The sequence below is a fragment of the Neofelis nebulosa genome, chromosome 14, assembly GCF_028018385.1.
Source record: "Neofelis nebulosa isolate mNeoNeb1 chromosome 14, mNeoNeb1.pri, whole genome shotgun sequence".
NCBI classification, from domain to species: Eukaryota; Metazoa; Chordata; class Mammalia; order Carnivora; family Felidae; genus Neofelis; species Neofelis nebulosa.
In genome coordinates this window covers 83,243,350-83,263,595 of record NC_080795.1, presented here as the reverse complement: position 1 = coordinate 83,263,595, position 20,246 = coordinate 83,243,350, and the positions used below count along the sequence as shown (strand labels likewise).

The following is a 20,246-nucleotide window of genomic DNA, read 5'->3' as shown; positions in this document are numbered from 1 at the left end:
TGATACCACCTCACACCTGTCAGAATGGCTAACATTAACAACTCAGGCAACAACAGATGTTGGCAAGGATGCGAGGATGTGGAGAAAGAGGATCTCTTTTGCATTGTTGGTGGCAATGCAAGCTGGTGCAGCCAACTCTGGAAAAACAGTCTGGAGGTTCCTCAAAAAATTAAAAATAGAACTACCCTATGACCCAGCAATTGCACTACTAGGTATTTACCCAAGGGATACAGGTATGCTGTTTCGAAGGGACACATGCACCCCAATGTTTAGAGCAGTGCTATCACCAATAGCCAAAGTATGGAAAGAGCCCAAATGTCCATTGATGGATGAATGGATAAAGAAGATGTGGGGGCGCCTGGGTGGCTCAGTCTGTTGGGTGTCCAACTTCGGCTCAGGTCATGATCTCGCGGTTCATGAGTTCGAGCCCCCACTTCGGGCTCCATGCTCACACCTTGGAGCCTGGAGCCTGTTTTGGATTCTGTGTCTCCCTCTCTCTCTACTCCTCCCCTGCTTGCACTCTGTCTCTCTCTCAAAAATAAATAAACATTAAAAAAAAAAAAAAACTTAGAAAAATATGGGGGCGCCTGGGTGGCTCAGTTGTGTAAGGCTCAGGTAGGTCATGAGCTCACAGTTCATGAGTTTGAGCCCCACATCAGGCTCCGTGCTGATGGTGTGAAGCCCGCTTGGGATTCTCTCTCTCTCCCTGTCTCTCTGCCCCTCCTCTGCTCTAACTCTCTCTCAAAATAAATAAATAAACTTAAACAAATTTTTTACTAAAAAAAATATATATGGAAGACAGATGGGAAGTACCTTTGAGTTCTCTGTCCTAACCTTCTTTGTTACTCAAATGTGGCCTTAAGTGAAATGCTGTGCAGTTTCCTTCTCACATAGGACATGACGATCAGGAAAAGTCTTCCCTGGTACTAAGGGGCAAAACCAGCAAATGTGGAGAACCTGCCTCTTGATTAGTGACGCCTGCAAAGAGAGATTTTAATCAAAAGGGGATGTGAGGATCAGTAATGAGAAGGCAGTCGGGAGGCCAGCAGGGGGAGCCCTCGCTGACCCCGCCCCACTCCTCGTCAATTGCACATCTCTTAGGAGAAGACAAACCGTGCCCAGCCTTACTGCTTTACTACCCTAGCAGGAAGATTTCATTCTCCTGCAGCAACAGCCCAGCCAATGATAAGCCAGTATACTTACAACCCCCAGTTTACTCCAACCCCCCTCTCCTCTATAAAACGGCGGTCCTCTGCTTTGCTCTATTCCTCCCCTTCCTTGTGTACACTTGCCTGTGGCTTGCTTGTCCCAGATTGCAATTCTCTGCTATACACAAACGCATTTTTGCTGGCAAAATAAATGGCATTTTTACTTTTATGGTTAACAACCGAGAACTAAATAAATGTAGAAATATACTATTTTCTATATTGTTAAAATATCAATTCTCCCCAAAATAGATCTAAAGCTTCAATACAATCCCAATCAAAATCTCAGAGAGCCATCTGGAAAAACTGACAAGCTAATTCTAAAATTTATATAGAACTGCTTAATATCTTGAAGAGCCAAAATGACTTGGAAAAGAGAAGAAGCTGGGCGCCCGGGTGGCTCAGTTGGTTGAGCATCCGACTCTTGATTTCAGCTCAGGTCATGATCCCAGGGTCGTGGGATTGGGCTCCACATCAAGCTCTGCACTGAGCATGGAGCCTGCTTAAGATTCTCTCTTTCTCTCTCTCTCCCTCTGCCCCTCTTCCCCATTCATGCTCGCTCACTCTCTCTCTCAAATAAAAAAGAGAGAAGACAAGTTGGACAACTTACACTACTTGATCTCAAGAATTATTATAAAGCTCTAATAATCAGGTCTGTGGGATATTAGTATAGGATCAATGAACAACATAGAAAATTCCTGAAAATACACCCACGAAAAAACTGTCAGTTGATTTTTTTTTTAATATTTATTTATTTTGAGAGACAGCAAGCGAGCGAGAGAGCAGGGGAGGGTCAGACAGAGAGAGAGAGAGAGACAAAGAGCGAGAGAATCCCAAGTGGGCTCTTTGCTGTCAGCACCCAGCCCGAGGTGGGGCTCGATCTCACAACCATGAGATCATGACCTGAGCTGAAATCAAGAACCGATGGTCAACTTAGCCACCCAGGTGCCCCTTAATTGATTTTTTTAAATTAATTTTATTTTATTTTTTTAATTTACATCCAAATTAGTTAGCATATAGTGCAACAATGACTTCAGGAGTAGATTCCTTAATGCCCCTCCCCCATTTAGCCCATCCCCCCTCCCACAACCCCTCCAGTAACCCTCTGTTCTCCATATTTAAGAGTCTCTTATGCTTTGTCCCCATCCCTGTTTTTATATTATTTTTATTCCCTTCACTTATGTTCATCTGTTTTGTCTCTTAAAGTCTTCATGAGTGAAGTCATATGATATTTGTCTTTCTCTGACTAATTTCACTTAGCATAATACCCTCCCGTTCCATCCACGTAGTTGCCAATGGCAAGATTTCATTCTTTTTGATTGCCGAGAGATACTCCATTGTATACATAAACCACATCATCTTTATCCATTCATCCATCGATGGACATTTGGGCTCTTTCCATACTTTGGCTCTTGTCGATAGTGCTGCTGTAAACACTGGGGTGCATGTGTCCCTTTGAAACAGCACACCTGCATCCCGTGGATAAATGCCTAGTAGTGCAATTGCTGGGTCATAGGGTAGTTCTATTTTTAGTTTTTTGAGGAACCTCCATACTGTTTTCCAGAGTGGCTGCACCAGCTTGCATTCCCATCTCAATTGATTTTTAACAAAGATCTTAAGGTGACACAATGGGGAGAGGATGGTCTTCAAAACATGGTGCTAGAATGGCAGCATATTTATGTGGAAAACTACGACCCTTTACCTCTACTCACGCCATAAAGGAAAAAACACTGACAAACTGGACTTCATCAAAATTAAAAGTGTCCCCTGCTTAAGATACTGGTAAGAAAATTAAAAGGCAAGCCATAGACTGTGAGAACAAATTTGCAACATATACATACACATACATATATATATATATATGTATGTGTATGTATATGTATATATGTACATATATATGTATATATGGCAAAGAACTCGCATCCTGAATATGTAAAGAATTCTTAAAACTTGATAAGATAAATAATCCATATTGTAAGGGCAAAAGATTTGAACAGACACTTCACAAAAGAAGATATACAAATGGCCAGTAAAATAAGCACATTTGAAAAGATACTCAACACCATGGTCATTGGGGAAATGTAAATTAAAGTTTCAGTGAGTTACCATCTCACATCCATGAAAATGGCTAAACTTTAAGAGGATGGCAACACTGAATTGAGAACAAGGAACAACTGGGAACATAAAATGATAGCAAACGTTTTGGTAAATAATTTGGCACTTTCTTATGTAGTTACTTATACACTTCGACCCATCATTTCTATCATTTCAGCAAGAGAAATAAACATACATCCACATATAGACTTGTATACGTGAATATTCACAGCAGCTTTATTCACAATAGCCCCAAACTGGAGAGAAACGAAATGCTCATCGACAGACGTACCTATAGCTCAAATAATGGTATATCAATTTGATGGAACCGCGCAGCAAAGAGTGACCTACTGATACCTGTACCACCTCGATTTCCAAAACATTATGCCTGGTGAAGGAAGTCAAACACAAAGTGTTCACTCCATGGCATTCCATTTACGTGAATTCTAAAAAAGGGACACTGAATCTACAGAAACAGCAGATCAGTAGTTGCCTGGGGCCCAGTGGAGGGAGGACTGGCCACAGAGGAATGAGGGAACTTCTGAGGGTGGGAGGATGTTGTACATCTGGACTATGGTGGATTTACAAAGATGTGTACATCTACCAAAACCCAGCAGACCACACTTAAAATAGATGTTTTATTATATGTAAGTTATACCTCAATAAAGTTTGATGTGAAAAAAAGTACCCATTCCCAAAGTTTTATCCTGGCCTCTACACCCTACGTGGTCTGGCCCCTGCTGGCCTCACCATCTCCTTGCACACCTCCCTCTCCACCTTCCACTCTACACCTGCTTCCTGCTTCCTGCTTTCTGCTTTCTACACCTCGGAAACCTCCAGCTCCAGAGACCACAGTGGCTGGGAGCTGAGTTCAGGAACCAGACTCAAACTCTGGGTTTGAAGCAGTGGGAAGCTGAGGAGACCGGTCAAGTTTCTTGACCTCTTTTCCTCAGTTTTCTTATCCATAAATGAAATGATAATAGTCCTTTCTTCACAATGTCCTGAGGAGGATTCAGTGAGTTGACACAGCACTTTTGGTGTCTAGCACAGGGCTGGCATACTACTTCCTGCCATCTGGTTTTATACGGCCCATGAGCTAAGACTTACTTTTACATCTTTTAATAACTGGGAAAAAAGTATTTTTTGACACATGAAAATGATATGAAACTCAAATTTCAACATCGACGAATAAGGTTTTGTTGAAAGAGAACACTCGCATTTGTACTGTCTGTGGCTCCCTTCCCACAAAGTCGCAGACTTAGAAGCTGCATCGGAGACCACATGCCTGCAAAGCCTAAAGTATTTACTATCCAGCTTTTCACAGAAAAAAACAACCACCACCCTGCCAACCTCTGGTCTAGCATGTGTCCATCTTCAGCGTCAGTCCCACTTTGCATTAGCTGTTCCTTGTATCTGGAAGGGTCTTCCACCAGATCTTAGGGTAGCTCACTCCCTTTTTGTAACTCAGACTGCAATTGAAACGTTACCTCCTTAGAGGTCTTCTGTGGTCACCTTGTCACTCTCCTATCTTTTCGCTCTGTTCTAACGTTTGACATGTCCTTCCCCCCCCCCACCATGTTCTTGGAACTGAACCTCATGCCTGACTCTCAGGAAGTGCTCAGTAACTGGGTTCCTGGCACTTCCTGACCGAAGGTAGCCCAGGAGACTCTGAGCTTGTCGGGGAGCTGGTGTGATGGAAGAGACCATCACTCAGCGGCGCATATGGGTGTGTCAGGAGGTTCATCAGCCATGGCAAGGCTCTGCCCCCGGCCCTGATGCACAAGGAGGGACATTGAAACCTACCTGTACAATGGGAGGGCTCTGCAGGAGACTGAGCCTTCATCTGAGGCCTGGAGGCTCCCAGGGAGTCCCTTGCATCCACACCATCCTCCCTTCCTTCAAAACAGGAAGAGGTTCTGGGTAGGGGGGTGGGGGAGGTGAAGCTTACACAGCATATCACGCAAAGTCAACAAAACCATAATGGTCATATCAAAGAAAGGCCCAGGCCTCAGGGAATCCTGGCATGGCAAGTTGGGGCTGAGCGTGGAGAAGACACAGGCCTCTTCAAGCCACTCTGCACTCAGTGCAACCACCTCCACTCTGCAGCCCAGCCCCCTTCTATCTGCAGGGACCTTGAAGTCGTCAGTTACTCCTCTGCCCAAGTCCAAATCCTTCTGGACTTCCATGGACCTCCCTATTCAAGCCAACTCCCATCCCTCCACCTCCCCCACACTCTCCTCTACTTCACACTGAAACTTCCTTGAAGACTTGTCTGCAGGGCCTTATCTCCATGACCCCACCTCCCACGTGCTCTCCGCCAGCACCAATGTGCTTTGTCTGTCACAGCTGCCAAGGAAGGACACAGCCCAGAATCCAACATCCCCCATCGGACCTTTTTATACCTGCCCTAACAGGGTGCCTGCTCCATGGGACCCTCTCCCCTGGGCATCTGGAGAGCCGGACATTCCTGTATCTCTCTGTCCTTCTTTCTCAGCCGCTCTGTTGATGAGAATTTGCCCAAGGTCACAGAGCTTAGAAGGTGTGGGGGAAGGTTTGTTCTCTCCCTTCCACCACCACACAAGAGTTAAGTATGGTGGCAGCATAACATACACATGGAAAAGTGCTCAGGGGTCAACTGAAGGGGCACAGGATGGGAACTAGTCTGCACAGACAGGTGAGTGTTATTCAGAAGTCCATGAGGAAGTTTCAAGAAGCAAAGTACAAGAATCAGATTTGCATTTCAGATCAATCACTCTAAGATGAGAAGAAGGGGGGCAAGGGGCTACAACAGAGCCAAGACCAGTGAGGGGCAACTGCTATAATCCCAGAGACAGGCTATGTGGTGGAAGGGATCGACAGGAAGAGCCAGAATCAAGAATATCTAGGAAGAAGTTCTGAGAGAGCCTGGAGGTGAGGGAAGAGCCTCCGAGATGTCTTACTTTGGCTAATGAGTAAACCGTGGCACAGGCACCAGGGTGGGGTGCTGCAGACAGCAAGGTGGAGTCACTCAGGTCCAGCGGGGGCCTGTGTCAAGCAGCGACACAGGCAGTGAAGGACACCGCCGCCACGAGATCTCGGCCAGACCAGCATCAGCGGACACCCCGGAACTGACGACAAGCAGAAGCAGAGGAGGTCCGCTGGGGCCCCGGGACCAACTAAACCCCCTCAAAAGGGGCAGACTTTTGCAGCAAACCGTCAGACTCTTCAGACACGACCCCTCTATGTGTGACCACCTCAAAAGGGCAGCTGCGGCCGAGGCCTCTGCCCGACTGGTCTCCGAACAGCCCCGAGATCCTTCAAGGGCTTGAACGTGATGAGCAGTGAGTGCCGAGAGCTGGCTCGGACGGGACCGAGGCTTCCTCTCCACTGTGCGCCCGCAGACTGACTTGGCGTTTGACCCCCTTCCGTTGCCTTGTCTGTCGTGTGGCCTGTCTCGTGTTCTGCTCCGGGTGCCGTGGAAGAAGCCAAGTTAATCACGTGGCGAAATGTCCCTGAGTTTGGAACCCAGAACCTGCTCTATGATGGTGTCAGCCTTGTTGGGTGACTGAATAAAGCCGTCATTGTGGAAAGACACAACCCGTGTGTGCGCCTCCACAGCGTGCTCATGACAGGGCTCTCAGGGAGAGTGGGGACACATCAATGTTACCACTGCCACCAAAATCCACCCAGCCAAATGCGTCCTTGTATTTGGTGTGCTATAGGCTGAAGTTCCCAAACACACACAGTGGAGACAGGCTGTCGGAAGAGACCAAGGACTCAAATCCCTAGAACACAGATCCCAGTGTAGAGCCTAGAGGCACAGCGGCCCTCTTCCTAGGTGCCTGGCAGGGAGAGCAAAGTCCAGGCACACCCCGAGCAGGTGAGGGATGAGGCCATGACCGACCAGCGGAGCCAGGGGAGGAGGCTCCAGCCAACAGGGAGGAAATCCAGCCCCTGCACAGGAAGGGAAGGGAGGAAGCACATTCTAAAGCTTCCCCATCCCAGCTCTCAGCAAGAGCTTGGGGAGCAGAGAAAGGGGGACACAGCCTCACAATGAGGAGCCCAGAGGTAGCCTTTGTGCAGGCTCCTTCAGGCAGCCACCAGCCCCTTCTGTAACTTGGCCCGAGAGCTCCAGGCAGGGGCTCCCCTCCGTGCCCCTGAAGCGCACTAGGCAGCACAGCCAGGAGCACACAAGCCTCTTCAGCATTTCTGGGATTCAGGGAAACACACCAATCCTGCCCAGGGAGGACACCCACGAGGGCTCACTGCTCGGCCAAGACAGGGACTGACAAGGGCAGCACGGTGCTCCCACAGCCACCTCCCCCCTCAAGTTAAAGCTCCAGGAAAAGTAAGGCCGGAGCTTTGAGGAGGGCCAGCCCTTCTCAGGCTTCCCTGAGCCTGGCATGGCTCCATGCACGCCTCCCGTCTCTGCACCCATGGAAATTAATCCCACGGTTGCCTCAGCCTCTGCTCCAGGACCCAGAGGAGCCCAAACCAGTCACGGATACTCCGCCACGGGCCTGGAGCACACGGCCCGGCACTCTCCGCACGGCAGAGCTTCTCACTCTGACCCCAGTCTGTGAGGAGGAGCCCAGGATCCCCACGAGCGAGGTCACCCGAAGCCCTGAGAGGCTCCAGTTTCTCCTCTGGCCGAACTCCAAAGCCCACACAAAGCCCGGGCGTGTCACTCCCGCCGGCCTTCATTTCCTGGCTGCAAATGGAGATAAGTCTGGCGCTGCCCACCTGGCCAACAGGTTGCAAAAATGAAAACTCCACAGACAAAACGTGAAAAGCCCTACCGGCGGCCTTCACAGGCGGCCACTTCCAGAAGCCGGTCCTGACCCCTTGGCGCCCTCGGCACCCGACTGGAGCCTGGACAGACTTGTGCCCTGGGCCTGGCCTCTCCGTGTGCCGGCCAGACACGGCGCCCTGCCTTCGGTACCTCTCACCTTGCTCTACCGCGCTCGTCTCCCCTCTGCCCGCTCAGCTCTGCCCCCTCCCCCCGCCCCTCTCTCCCCCGGGCCGGGTCCCCTCTACCGCCGCAGGCCCCGGAAGTGCGCGCCTCACCTTCCGCCTCGCGCAGCCCGCCGCAGCGTAGACGATCAGATCTCGGCGACCGGTCAGTCGGCCCCGCGTTCCTCTGGGCGCCGCGGGGGCGGGCCCCGCGCCCGGCTCTCGCCATGGCAACGCTACACTTCCGGGCCGCACCGCCCAGAGCCGGAAGCCGCGGCGCCCCCTGGGAGCCAGGGGGCGTGGCCTAGCTGCCAGGGGGCGGGGATTGCCCTTGGAGGTTGGCGGTCCGCGGTGTTGTGTGAACCTCTAGCGGGGGCATCCTCGGCGCGGATAGGGTGGAAAGGGCAAGCAGTCAAAAGGCTCTCAGGAGGCGGTCATCTGTTATGCTGAGCTTTTAAGGAAAAGTCGGGGTTCACCCGACAAAGCAGAGTCATCACGAACAGAGGGGGAAGCATGCCTATAGGTGGAAGGACCCGGTGCATGGGAGCAACGGGAAGGTGGTGGTTTGGAAGAGCGGAGGAGAATGGTCAGATATGAGTAGTCCGGACACAAGGAGCCTTGAACGTCAAACCAAGCAAAGGAGGACCCGTAAGGGAGGGAGGGGTGACTTAAGACTTGTAGGAGAGAAAGACGTCTTTGCTGATGGAGTGAGGCTAGGAGGCCATAGATAGCAACAGCATGGTTAGACACAAGGACCCCCTCAACTAGAGCTCTGGGAACTTAAAAGAGGTGACATCGGAGTTCAAGGGAATCCATGTGACATCTGAAGGGAGAGTCTGAGAATGAGGGGAGGGTGTGGAACTTCACATTACATCATCCTTTTCAGCCCCAAACTTCCTCCTCCAGTGCACCTCTACCACTCATGCCTTCCCTCAGCACCTTCCATCAGTTGGGTACCTACTGCAGATTTTCAACCATTTAAGAGTATAATGTGGGCGGGGGGGGGGGGGGGGACTGCCCAAGAAAAGCTGAATTCTTGAAGTAGTGATATACTTCATATCATAGTGATACCAGCATCAGCCACCACTGCTAGTGTCCTGGGCCTGATACCCCCTTGGGCAAACTTGCTGGTAAGGAGCAGGGCTGGGCCTTGGGGCATGGTACAGAGCATAGGTCTTGACGGACTCAAAGGCCTTAACAGATCAGATGGCCAGAGAGAAGGTGAAGGGACAGAATAGGGTGTGGGAGGGGCACCTGTCTGGCTCAGTCAGTAGAACATGTGACTCTTGATCTCAGGGTCATGAGTTCAAGCCCCATGTTGGGCGTGGAGCCAACTTAAAGAGTAAGAAGAGAAGAATAGGGTCTGGGAGTTAAGAGGACCAGTCAGTATCAGGGCACCTGCCAGAGGCATTTTTCTGGAACCTCACTTCTAGGGAAGGTCCTGTGCCTGCTAAAACCCTCAGAGGCTCTAGCCAGTCCCAAGCAGCGATTGCTGACCCCTCAGACCTCCCCAGCCTGAGCCTCCACTCTCCTACCTAGAGTGCCCCATCTCCACTCAGGCCAGCCTCCACCTGCCTAGATCTTCTATCTAGACTAAGCTTCATGGCCCTGTGGCTGTCTGAGAATCCCTTCCTGTGTACTCATGCAATGCACCTGCACTCACTCCTGTCCAGAGTGAAGCCAGGTGGTCCTTGCACACTCCCCTGGGCAGGAATTATGACCCATGAAGCTCTATCCTCAAGGTCTGGCACCAAGAGGTGTCCAGTAAACCCCTAAACCCCTCCAGCTAGACTTCTTCCCCCCCGCCCCCCCACACACACCCAGGAGCACTGCCCAAGTGCCCCCAGAAGAACGAGAGGCATCGTCCTGGTAGCAACCTTAAGAGGATTGGACCCAGAGGACCAAAAGAGGAGGAGAGAGGCAAGCCTGCCTCCAAGAAGTCCTCTGGAGCCAGGCAGGTCCAGCTCACCTAGGGCCAGAGGGGTGCACAGTTAATAATGAGAGCTGTTCAGTTCCCACTGTTAACATGCACCATGGAGGTGAGGAAAGCGGCCTCCAAGACCTTGGGAATCTGCTGGGGCCCTGCAGCAACCCCTGGGAAAATTTCTTGAATCCACTATCTCCCTATTTTGTTCTGAGGTTTCCTCCAGGAAGCCCTCCCAGACCACCATCTAGGCCCTGGAAGCTGCTCAGCCTTGAACTCCCGGCAGGCCCCACCCATTCTTGGCAGGTCAGTTTTGAGTAAATCAACTCCCTCATCTATTAAATGGGAGCCTGAGGGCCAACCCAGACAGACAGGATAAAGTAACTATGGGTCACTGGCCCCTTCCAAAGGCTTTTCCTCCCAGCTTGTAGGGGGTGCTTAAGGCAGCCCAGGGGTGAGGAATGAGGCCCTGGGTGGCTGCCTGCAGCCCCCACTGGAATCTTCCCTGCCCCTCCCTTCCAGATTAACTGAAACCTGCTAATTGTGGCAGCCTTCTGCATGCTCCCCTCCCCCACCGACGATTCGTCCCTCCTTTTGCCTCCCCTCCCCTCCCCCTTCCATCCGAATGATAAAGGGTCTGGCCCGCCAGACCCGCGGGCCTCAGGCCCTCAGCCCTGCCTCACGCTACATTGCCCCATTGCCTTGTGCCGTCCACGGGGCCAGGCCCCTGCCCACGTTGCTTGCCTCCCCTGCATGGGGCCCTGCAGCAACCCACGCCTGGGGCTTCCTGGGTCGGAGTCGTCATCGCAGCCCCCCAAGAGGAGGAAGAAGAGATACCTGCGTCATGACAAGCCCCCCTACACCTACTTGGCCATGATTGCCTTGGTGATCCAGGCCGCACCCTCCCGCAGGCTGAAGCTGGCCCAGGTGAGAGGGACCCCCATTCTCCCTCACACTCGGTGATTGGACCTTTCTCCAGACCCGTCCCCCACCTATTCCTAAGCTCAGGCTCCGGCCTCCGACCCCACCTTACCCTACCCAGCTAAGTCAGTGGGGCCAGTCCCGGCCTGGGCACCAGGGGGGAAGGAATTGAGGTGCTCGGGCAGGACCCTTCCCTCGGTCCTTTTCTCCCTCCGGCGCAGAGGTGTTCTGTTAAATGGGGGGGGGGGGGGGGGGGGAGGCGCGACGCTCCTAAGTCAGGCTGTGGGGGAGGGGCGGTGCTGTCCCACTTTGCGTCCCGGTTCAGGGCGCCGGCCCAGCCACCCACCCCCGGTCCGTGTTTCAGATCATCCGTCAGGTCCAGGCTGCATTCCCCTTCTTCAGGGACGACTACGAGGGCTGGAAGGATTCCATCCGCCACAACCTCTCCTCCAACCGATGCTTCCGCAAGGTGGGGTAGGGCGAGGGTCGGAGCCGGGGCGGAAATCCTGAGTATCTGGGGTCGGACGGCCCCACCCAAGCCTCCCCACCCCCTCCAGGTGCCTAAAGATCCTGCGAAACCCCAAGCCAAGGGCAACTTCTGGGCAGTCGACGTGAGCCTGATCCCGGCCGAGGCGCTGCGGCTGCAGAACACGGCCCTGTGCCGTCGCTGGCAGAGCAGGGGCGTGCGGGGAGCCTTCGCCAAGGACCTGGGCCCCTACGTGCTGCACGGCTGGCCCTACCGGCCGCCCAGTCCTCAGTCGCATCCCAGTCCTCAGCCACCACCCAGTCCTCAGCAGCCGCCCAGTGAGGGCTTCAGCATAAAGTCTCTGCTAAGGGACCCCAGGGAGGGGGTGCCACAGAGCAGTCCGGGTCACACAGGATCTGGGCACAGTGGGGAGAAGGTGGTGCCTGCTCCACCCCTGCCCTCTGAGAGGCCTCTGTGGCCCCTCTGCCCCCTTCCCGGGTCCAAAAAAACAGATAGGGAGACCAATTCGCAGGGGGGAACCAGCAGGCCTTCACCCCTCTCCCCTGAGCACAGAGCCTGGCCCCTCCACTTACTGCAGGGTTCCCCAGATGCTGGGGGACTGTCTGGTGGCAGTCACAGGGCCTCACTTTGGGGGCAGCTGCCCACCTCCTACTTGCCCATCTACACTCCCAATGTGGTAATGCCCTTGGCTCGGCTACCACCCACATCTTGTCCCCAGTGCCCACCTTCTACTAGCCCAGCCTTCTGGGGGGTGGCCCCTGAAACCCATGCCCCGCCAGGGCTGCTCTGGGATCTAGATGCCCTCTTCCAGGGGGTGCCACCCAACAAGAGCATCTACGATGTGTGGGTTAGCCACTCCCAGGATCCAGCTGCTTCCAGCCCAGGCTGGCTACTCTCCTGGTACAGCCTGTGAGGCCCCCCGGGGCAGGGGCTGCTTCCTTCTCCTACCCCTTCCTGCCACCATTGGCTTGTTGGGGAACCAAGGCCAAGAGGACCCAGAGGTGTTCTGTGGCCACAGCAGCTTTGAAACACCAGGCACCAGCGATGCTGAGAATCCACGATATTTATTGGACTACCCCACAAAGGTGGTGGTCTGGCTAGGCACCACCCTGGCCCCCAGGGTCCGTCATGCCTCTCCTACCCCCAGAGGCAAGGCTGGAAAGAGTGGGGGCTTTGCTTGCAGTAGCCCCTTCCTGATCCCACTTTCTCTGACCCTCTCTGTCCGTCCATCCTTCCTTCCATCCATCCATCACCATGTGTCACTTCCTCTCCCTGGCTCCACGCTGGGGGAGGGAGAACCTAATGGTGGCTCCAGCCTGTCCTGTCCTCCCTCATCTGCCTGGGAATGAGGTAGCACCTTTTTGGGGAAAAGAAATCAAGACCCTACTTGTTTTGGGTGGTGGTAGTGGGGAAGATAACAGTAAAGGAGTAGACAACATTTTAATGCCAAGTCTGATTTTTGGTGATGGGGTGGTGATCTGGAGGCTAAGCACTTGGTCGTCAGGGGTCTGGTCGTCGGGGGTCTACCTCCCAGGGCTCTCTCATCCCCTGCTGTGGGCCGAGATAACAGCAAATGGTGATAAGGAGGGAACTGAGGGCCCGGGGGAGGGAGGGCCAATCAACGCCCCTAGGCTTGATACTCCTCGCGGGGGCAGGGGAGCCAACTCGGGGGGAGGGGGGGGAGGGGGCAGCGGGCCCCCCCCCAGAGATCGAGGAGGTTGTGAGGGCGTAAGAGATTTGCTGCCTCTGCCGGCAGAGGCGGACTCCAACTCCAGGGGCTAAACTACAAGGGCGCGTCCTTTTGGGTCCCGAGCCCCGAGCTGGAGCCGCTGCCCGGGCCGGGTCCCGGAGGGCTGCCGGGGGACGGCGTAGGAGTGCAGGGGGTCCCGGTAAGTGGCGTGTCGGTGCTGAGCGAAGAGGGCGTCCCGGAGCGCGGGGCCCTGCAGCGCCGGGCTGGCCCCAGCTCCACTCGGCCCACTCGCTCGGCGAACTTGAGCGAGCACACGGTCTCGCCGAGATCCTCGGGCCGCGTGGAAATCTGCGGGGAAGCGGCGCTGGTGGGCGGGCCCGGGGCGGGCGGCGCCGGGCTTGCAAACCACCCTCCCACGCCTGCGGCCGCCCACCTGCAACAACAGCACCGCGGTGGCGCCAGGCCCGAGCGCCGGCTGCAGCAGGCGCGTGAGCTGCGAATCGCGGAAGGGCACGTGGGGCCGGCGGGCGCGCAGCGCGGCCATCACGCTTCCCAGGGCCAGCAGCGAGCGGTTGATAGTCCGGGCCTCCCGCAGGCGCTGGGCGCCGTCTCGGTCTCCGCGCGACGGGCCGGCCGCCCCTGCCTTCCAGGCACGCTCCGATCCGGCCAGGTCCACCAGGTGCAGTGTGCCTGCAGGGGCGAGCGAGCCCGTCGTGGAGGGAGCCCTGGTTTCGGGTGCTGCGAGGCCCCCCGCAGGGCTCAGGCGCGCGCTGCGGTACCTGCGGTGCCTGGACCGCGCGGCGGGGACGCCGTACGCAGTGTCAGTGTGACCAGGGCATGCGACCGTGAGCTGTGCGAGTTCTTGGTGGTGGCGGCGGTGGCCCGGTTGCTCCTCCCCAGGCTCAGCATCTGGAGGGCGGAGCGATAGGGCCTGCCTGCTGCCGGGTCTGCTCCCCAGGTGGGAGCACAGGCGGGGCCCTGAAGGCCTGCTGGGAGGCGGTGGGTGGGGGTGGGGTGAGTGCAATGCCACCCGGGCAGCCTTACCTGGTGAAGCATCTCCAGGTCGGGCACGTCCCAGTAGGTGAGGCCAGCCACCTGAATGCCCCCCTGGCCTGCTGGGCCCTGCCTCACGGCCAGGCGCTCAGGAGGCCCTGGGGCTAGGAGGTCCCTGCAGAGGAAGAGAAAGGCTTGGTTTCTGAGGGTCCTAGGGTCACTGACAGGGCACAGGGTGCGGAGGAGGCGCTGCAGGCCCTGACCTGACAGCCTCATTGTAGATCTCCACCATGCTGAGAGTCACACGGTGCTGCCCTTCAGTCCCCATCTCCTGGAACAGTGACTGCAGTGCCCTAGGAGCTATGCCAGGGTCCTCTGGTGGGCCCTGGGCACAGGGTGGGGTGCCACATCAGGCTCCCATCCGAGCCCCTGGCCCCAGGAGCCACCCAAGGTCCCCCCCTTCCCACCTCCATACTGTAGGTCTTCCCTGTCCCTGTCTGACCGTAGGTGAAAATGCAGACACTGTAGCCTTGGAGGCAGGACAGCACGGCTGGCTCCAGCTCCCTGAAGACCTAGGGGTAGGAGGGGTGGGAGGAGTCCTAAGCCCCAGGACCTGAGACACAGTTGGAAGGAAGCTTGATTCCCCTGGGAGGTTGGCCCTAGGGGAGCATGGTGGAAGTGTGGATCTCCCAACAGGTAGAAGACGCTCCCTGGAGAAGGTGGCATTTAACAAGAATTTGCCAGGCAAAGAAGGGAAGGGATGTGACAAAAGAAGAAACAGGAGACACAGGGCACTGGAATTCTGAGGTCCACTAGGGAGGCCCAGGGAGCAGCAGCCAAGAGCCCAAATGGTGGGCTTGGCTGCCAGGTTCAAACCCCAGGTGTGAGTGGAAGCAAAGCACATATCGTCCTTTCAGGCCAAGATTTTCCCTCTGTAATGTGATGACTATAGTGGCACCTCCTGTAGGGAGTAAAGGGGAGCATGTACCAAGAGGCCTAGCAGCATTTGGCTTACAAATGATCAGCCCAGAAAGGCTCCACAGGTGTGCAGGTTGGTGGCCAGCCAAGATCACTGGAACCCTGGCCTTGCAAGGGTGCAGAGAGGCGACTGAGGGGGAGGCGGGGCTGGGACTTGTATCCTGTTGGCAACCGGACCCCAACAGCAGCCTTTTGAGCAGCAACATGGCCAGCTTTTGTGCCCCGGGGGGCTGGCAACTGAATAGCCTGTGAGTTCTGCCTCATGCGTTGGCTGCCAACAATGAGGGCAGAATCCAGAATTGCCAGTGAGGTCACCAAGATTCCATGAACGGAAGAAAGCACTGGGGGTAACCGTGATGGAGGGACTGTGGTGCCCTTGCAGAGATGGGAAACACAGGTGAGGGGGCTCAGTGAAAGATGCCTTTGTTTCCTTTATTCAGACCCATTGAGCTGGAGAGCCCTGTCCAGAGGGCTGCCCAGAAAGCAGCGGACAAGGGGGGCCTGCACAGGGCTGCTAAAGCTTGGGATGCAGGCTGAGGCCAGGGGAAGTGTGTGAAATAGAGAAATAGGTGAAAAACAGCTGTGCTGCTCCAGGAAGTGGGGGAGGGAGCCCTGACCACCTGCCAAATACTCATCACACAGTGTCCCTGTGAGGCCAGGTTGGAATCTGTTAGCGCTGCCCCTTCCCTAATCCTCTCCCAGCTCTGAGCCTCCATTTCCTGAGCTTTGGAAGTTCTGATGGGGAAGCATGTAGACAGAGACAGGGAGTGTGCGAAGGCCAGGTGGCTGGCGGGCCTGGCAGGAAAGGGGAGGAGGGAAGGAAGCAGGGTCTGCGCCAGGCAGTGGGAGAGCACTGGGGCTGGACGCCACCTGCTCACCCTTACGCCCTCACTGCCTTCTTGGCCACAGGGCAAGGAGGTGAGCCTACCCTCAAAGCTGGCCCACTCCCCCAGGGCTGGAAGAGGGGGAAGGAGGTCACAGCAGTGTCCCCACCACAGCAACACCCCAGCTGTGCTCTGCATGAGCAGTAACCATCATATCAGACAAGTTCATCTTCCTTAGTTTCTTGGTAAAAAAGTTACTTTTTAAAATGTTGACCTTCCTGTTAAATCAGAAAAGGCTTGTTTCCACTGGAACTGCAGAGCTTGGTGGGGGGATGCAGAGGGAGATTTCTGGAAGGAAAGGAGGTACCCAGCTAGGCTGTCATTCCTGCCTCCCAGATCTTCCTGCTCCCTTCCCTTCGCTGAAGTCCAGCCACTGGGGAAGCCAGATGAAAGGGGGAACCCGAAGCCTCTTCGGACTCTGGGGCAGCATGAAGGAAGGTCAGCACAGGGCAAGGGCGGAGCATCACCTCCTCCTGGCTGGCCTCTGGAGAGAAGACCCAGTCCAGGCGGAAGCGACGCTGGCGCCCTCGATAGCAGGTGGTGACAGTGCCGCTGGGGCCAGGCTCCAAGCTCACCAGGCTGGAGGGTGTCCCTGGCCTCAGTCGACACAGCACACGGATATTTCCTGGGATGGAGATCAGATCAGTAGGCTGCCTCCCACGCCCCGAAGCGTGCAGAGGCTCCACTTCCTCCAGCTTGCCGCCCCACTCCTCCACTTCCCAAGCCTGCCATACCCTTGAGCTCCAGCAGCCGCCCCGGGCATCCAGTTGGGGGCCCCTGCTGCTCCTCAGGGAGCTGAGTCCCAGCCCCTCCAGCTGACAGAGCCCCCAGGGCCCAGGATACCTGGTGGAATAGGGATGCGAGGAAGTGGGGGCAGCAAAGGAGCTGGGGGTGGGGCGGGTGCTGAGGGCAATATGGTACCACCAGCTGTGGTGACCTATAACTTTCAGTGGCTTTGAGCCCCTAGGGGCATCATACAGTGGGCCCAGGTTGGAGACTCAGAATCTCAGGAGGATCATGGGAAGACCTTTGTCTCCTCTGGGGTTGGCCATCTTATGAGGGGTTTACAGTCCCCCCAGTTTGCACAGACAGAAATGAGATCACACCCAGGGTGTGTGAGATCACAAGCTGTTCTGGTTCCAGAGCCTACAACCTCCATTAGAGCAGGCAGCTCCCAGGGGCTGGGAAGGAAGAAAGAACAAGGGCTCCCCATGGAAGAACAGTGACTGGGCTGCCCAGAGAGCATGTTCTGGAGAGAGGGCAGATGGTCCTGACCTGGCCCCGGGCCTCACTGAGCGAACACTGACAGCTCTGGGTAAATGTGCTGACCAGTCCTCGGAGGTCCCCACAGCCCTGTCGCAGACTGGCCATACGTGCCCGAAGTCCTGGCAGGGAGAGTTTGTTGTGAGGGAAAGCCCAGACCACATGGCCTTCCCATGAGCCCTCTGGACCCCGCCCTTACCTGCCAGCTGCCCAAGCATCTGCTGCAGCTCCCGTCTGCAGTTCTGCTCAGTCTCCTGCTGGAGCTGCCGAAGGGCCCCCCGAAGGCCCTGCAGCTGCACCTCCTGCACCCCCAGCTGTCCCACCCAATTCCACCCCTGTCACTGAGGAAATAGGCACTTACCAGGCCCTGCCTCAGATACCCCCCTCCCAGTGCACCAAGACTTCCCGGCCCCTGGGCTCAGCGCCCACCTGGACCTGAAGTGCTTCTGTGGTGTCCTGGGCTTCCTGAAGCCGACTCTGGAGTTCCACCAATGCCTCTGCCTCCTCCTGTGGGAAGGGTGGGAGCTGTGTCAGCTATGGAGCCAGGAGGGAACTCAGGGAGGGGCACTCCAGCAGCCCCATTTCATGGATGGGGAAGTCAAACGGAGACAGGCAGAGCTGCTCATGAATTCATGTCTCCCAACCCCAGACAGGACTCCTTTTCCCAAGTCCCTCTGCTCTTCTGGGGTCCATCACTTGGAAAGCCATGGGACAGGGTCGAGGTATTCTCCCATGGGCATTGGTCCCTTGTTGGGGCAACTTTGCACAGACCGTCCCAGGGCCTGTCCACAATCCTAGTCTCCGACCCTTAAAGGTCAAAGATGTCTCCCTGCCTCCGTTCCAGCAGCGTTAGATCCTGAGGAAGCGTGGGCAGTGTTGCAGGAAGCCAAGTGTTCAGGAGCCCCAGATTGCAAAAATGGTAGCAGCTAAGGAGGATACCTGGGGGGCCCTGGTGGAGGGGCCAGGGCCCCAGTGCAGCAGAAGGTCCCGAGTGAGGCTCAGGCTCTGTTTCAGAGCCTCATTCTCCAGGGTTAGATGCTGAACCCTTTTCTCTGAGTCTGTTGCCCCCTGGCGGAGAAAGAGGCCCTCTAACTCACCTGAAAGCTGGGGCCCCCTCTCGTGTCCCCCTCCTGGAGCCCCACCCCCAGCAGCCTTACCACGCCCAGGCGCAGGCGGCCCAGCTCCTCTTCCTGCAGTTCGAGTTGCTGCTTCAGCTCCTCTAGCTGGGAAGGAGGGAGGGGCACAGGGTGGAGCATGTCCTTCCACTCCCTCCCACCCCAGTCCTGGGCCCTTCCGGGCCCCTCACCTGTCCAAGGATGAGCTGCTCCAGCCGCTGCCAAGCTCTCTGGTCCTCCTCCAACTGGGGAGGGTTCTGCCCTTGGGCCTCACCTCTTGGTGAAAGGGAAGGGCTTTCTTCTTGAGGTGGGGATCCTGGGGTGGGGTGGACCCAGTTAGGACTGATCAGGTCTCTAACCTGAAGGAGGGGACACCTCGAGAGCAAGGCTGGGCATGGGCCCCGAACAACGAGCCACTCAGTTTCTGCTGGGCTTCACTCCCTCCACTCCCTTTTCAACTCACTACTCCTTACGCACCAGCAGGTGTGGGAGGCTGCACCTCCGAGGCTGGATGAATACCCTGGGGCAGGGCCTGCCTCCCCCTGGGGCTCCGAATCCATGCCAGGAGGGCCAAGAGCTGACCGGTCACCGTCAACAGTGGGGGGACATCGCTCGGCTGTAAAGGAGATAAGAATCGGAGCGAAGGAGACTGAGGTGATGACAGCCATGGGGAGACCCAGGACTATGGATAGAGTAGGAGTTTCCCGAGGAAGGACGCTCGGCAAACCGCTCACCTTGCTCAGGTCAGGGTTCCGGCAGCTCTCTTCCGCCCCCAGCTGGACGGAGAGGAACTCAGCAAGACGCACGAGAGCCTCTTCCAGGGAGACCTCGGTAGAGCGGCCCTCGGCTCCCTCTTCCGGCCCATCCTCAGAGCAGCCTGTGAGGCCTGATAGCGGGAAAGGGAGGCTTGCGGTTCACGTGTTGGAGGGTAGGCCACCAGAAGGCACCAGCTGTGTTCCTCCCTCCCAAAGAGGTCACGGGCACCCCTCCCTCTCTCCGACGGCGGGGTTCTCTCACGGTCCCGGGGACGCAGCTCTCCCGATGCACCGACAGCACCTACCGACCAGGCCTGTCAGCTCGGTCCACAGTTCTGCCGTGGGCTGGTCGGGGCGGCGGCGACCCCCGGGCTTGCCACCGGCACTCTAGGGAGGGAGCAGCGAGACCCCGAAGGAGTGGGTAGGCAGCCTGTGGGGCTCCTTCCCCCCAGGAACCTGGCCAAGGGAGTTGCGGCTGAGGTCTCCGCTTCCAACACCAGAACAGAGACGGGGTCCTCGGCACGGCCCTCCTCCCCAGCGTCGGCGCCCTGGGAACGTACGCTGCGCGGGCCCGCAAAACCCGCTTTCGAGAAGGGGGTCGCGGGCTGTGCAGCGCCCGCTCCGCTCACCTGGGCGGGGTCCCCGGGGTCGCTGGCCACCGCAGCCCCGCCATCCCTACGGAAGAGGCTGTAGAAGATGTAGATGAGCAGCGAGTAGAAGGCGTACATGGGAGCGCGGGGCGGCAGAGGGCCCCGCTTCGCGCCGCCCCGCGTCCCGGCGCCCCGACTCCGCGCCCGCGCGGTGCAAAGCCGGTGCGCATGCTCGAGACGGCCGCCCCCACGGCCCCGCTCCCGCGGGTGGAGGACGCGCGCGCGAGGAAAGGGGATGCCAGAAACAGGGGCCCCCGGGGCTGCACCCGGACACCTGCCCCGCGCCTCCCACTCCCACTTCACGGAGACCCCGGGCTGAAAGCGCCCACGGCCTCCACACACTCCCTCCTCGGAA

At 56.6% G+C, this 20,246-nt stretch overlaps 3 protein-coding genes across 6 annotated transcripts in view; 1 reads left to right on the top strand and 2 right to left on the bottom strand.

Annotated features, from left to right (window-relative positions):
- PPP1R16A (protein phosphatase 1 regulatory subunit 16A) overlaps positions 1–8,492 on the bottom strand; it is a 39,006-nt gene extending 30,514 nt beyond the window's left edge. The window contains exons 1-2 of one of the 3 annotated variants that reach the window (XM_058699516.1): positions 8,346–8,479; positions 5,103–5,195 (exon numbers count right to left, since the gene is read on the bottom strand). The gene's annotated coding sequence lies outside the window, so the exon portion shown is untranslated. Of the gene's footprint in view, positions 1–5,102; positions 5,196–6,238; positions 6,407–8,345 lie in introns of those variants that run through there. The other 2 variants (XM_058699517.1, XM_058699515.1) reach the window with 2 other exon arrangements.
- A 2,030-nt stretch (positions 8,493–10,522) lies between these two features.
- FOXH1 (forkhead box H1) lies at positions 10,523–13,001 on the top strand. Its single transcript, XM_058699470.1, has 3 exons — positions 10,523–11,082; positions 11,441–11,545; positions 11,634–13,001. Exons 1-3 carry the CDS (start codon positions 10,714–10,716, stop codon positions 12,474–12,476), a joined length of 1,317 nt encoding a protein of 438 aa, XP_058555453.1. The 5' UTR covers positions 10,523–10,713; the 3' UTR covers positions 12,477–13,001.
- On the bottom strand, positions 12,609–20,186 carry KIFC2 (kinesin family member C2). 2 transcript variants are annotated; one of them, XM_058699467.1, is made up of 19 exons: positions 19,871–20,186; positions 19,547–19,628; positions 19,221–19,372; positions 18,964–19,102; positions 18,678–18,802; positions 18,529–18,594; positions 18,311–18,439; positions 17,801–17,878; positions 17,571–17,685; positions 17,384–17,493; positions 16,843–16,951; positions 16,576–16,733; positions 16,323–16,396; positions 14,749–14,818; positions 14,510–14,631; positions 14,298–14,421; positions 14,033–14,162; positions 13,687–13,943; positions 12,609–13,601 (listed from the first exon to the last, which is right to left on the bottom strand). In XM_058699467.1, the coding sequence occupies exons 1-19, from the start codon at positions 19,967–19,969 to the stop codon at positions 13,347–13,349; spliced, it is 2,394 nt and encodes a 797-aa protein (XP_058555450.1). In that variant the 5' UTR covers positions 19,970–20,186; the 3' UTR covers positions 12,609–13,346. The 2 variants fall into 2 exon arrangements, with proteins under 2 accessions (XP_058555450.1, XP_058555451.1); XM_058699468.1 differs by lacking the exon at positions 16,323–16,396 and having other exon boundaries at positions 14,714–14,818.
- Positions 20,187–20,246: the final 60 nt, after the last annotated feature.

Bases quoted from the DNA above. Each gene is read 5' to 3' on its own strand.
- FOXH1 (XM_058699470.1), top strand. From the start codon at position 10,714: ATGCTCCCCTCCCCCACCGACGATTCGTCCCTCCTTTTGCCTCCCCTC. The intron at 11,083-11,440 runs GTGAGAGGGACC...TCCGTGTTTCAG, and splicing joins GCAGGCTGAAGCTGGCCCAG to ATCATCCGTCAGGTCCAGGC. The intron at 11,546-11,633 runs GTGGGGTAGGGC...CACCCCCTCCAG, and splicing joins CCAACCGATGCTTCCGCAAG to GTGCCTAAAGATCCTGCGAA.
- KIFC2 (XM_058699467.1), bottom strand. From the start codon at position 19,969: ATGTACGCCTTCTACTCGCTGCTCATCTACATCTTCTACAGCCTCTTC. The intron at 17,494-17,570 runs GTAAGGGCGGGG...TCTCCCTGCCAG, and splicing joins GATGCTTGGGCAGCTGGCAG to GACTTCGGGCACGTATGGCC. The intron at 14,819-16,322 runs GTCAACATTTTA...TCCTACCCCTAG, and splicing joins TTTTCTGATTTAACAGGAAG to GTCTTCAGGGAGCTGGAGCC.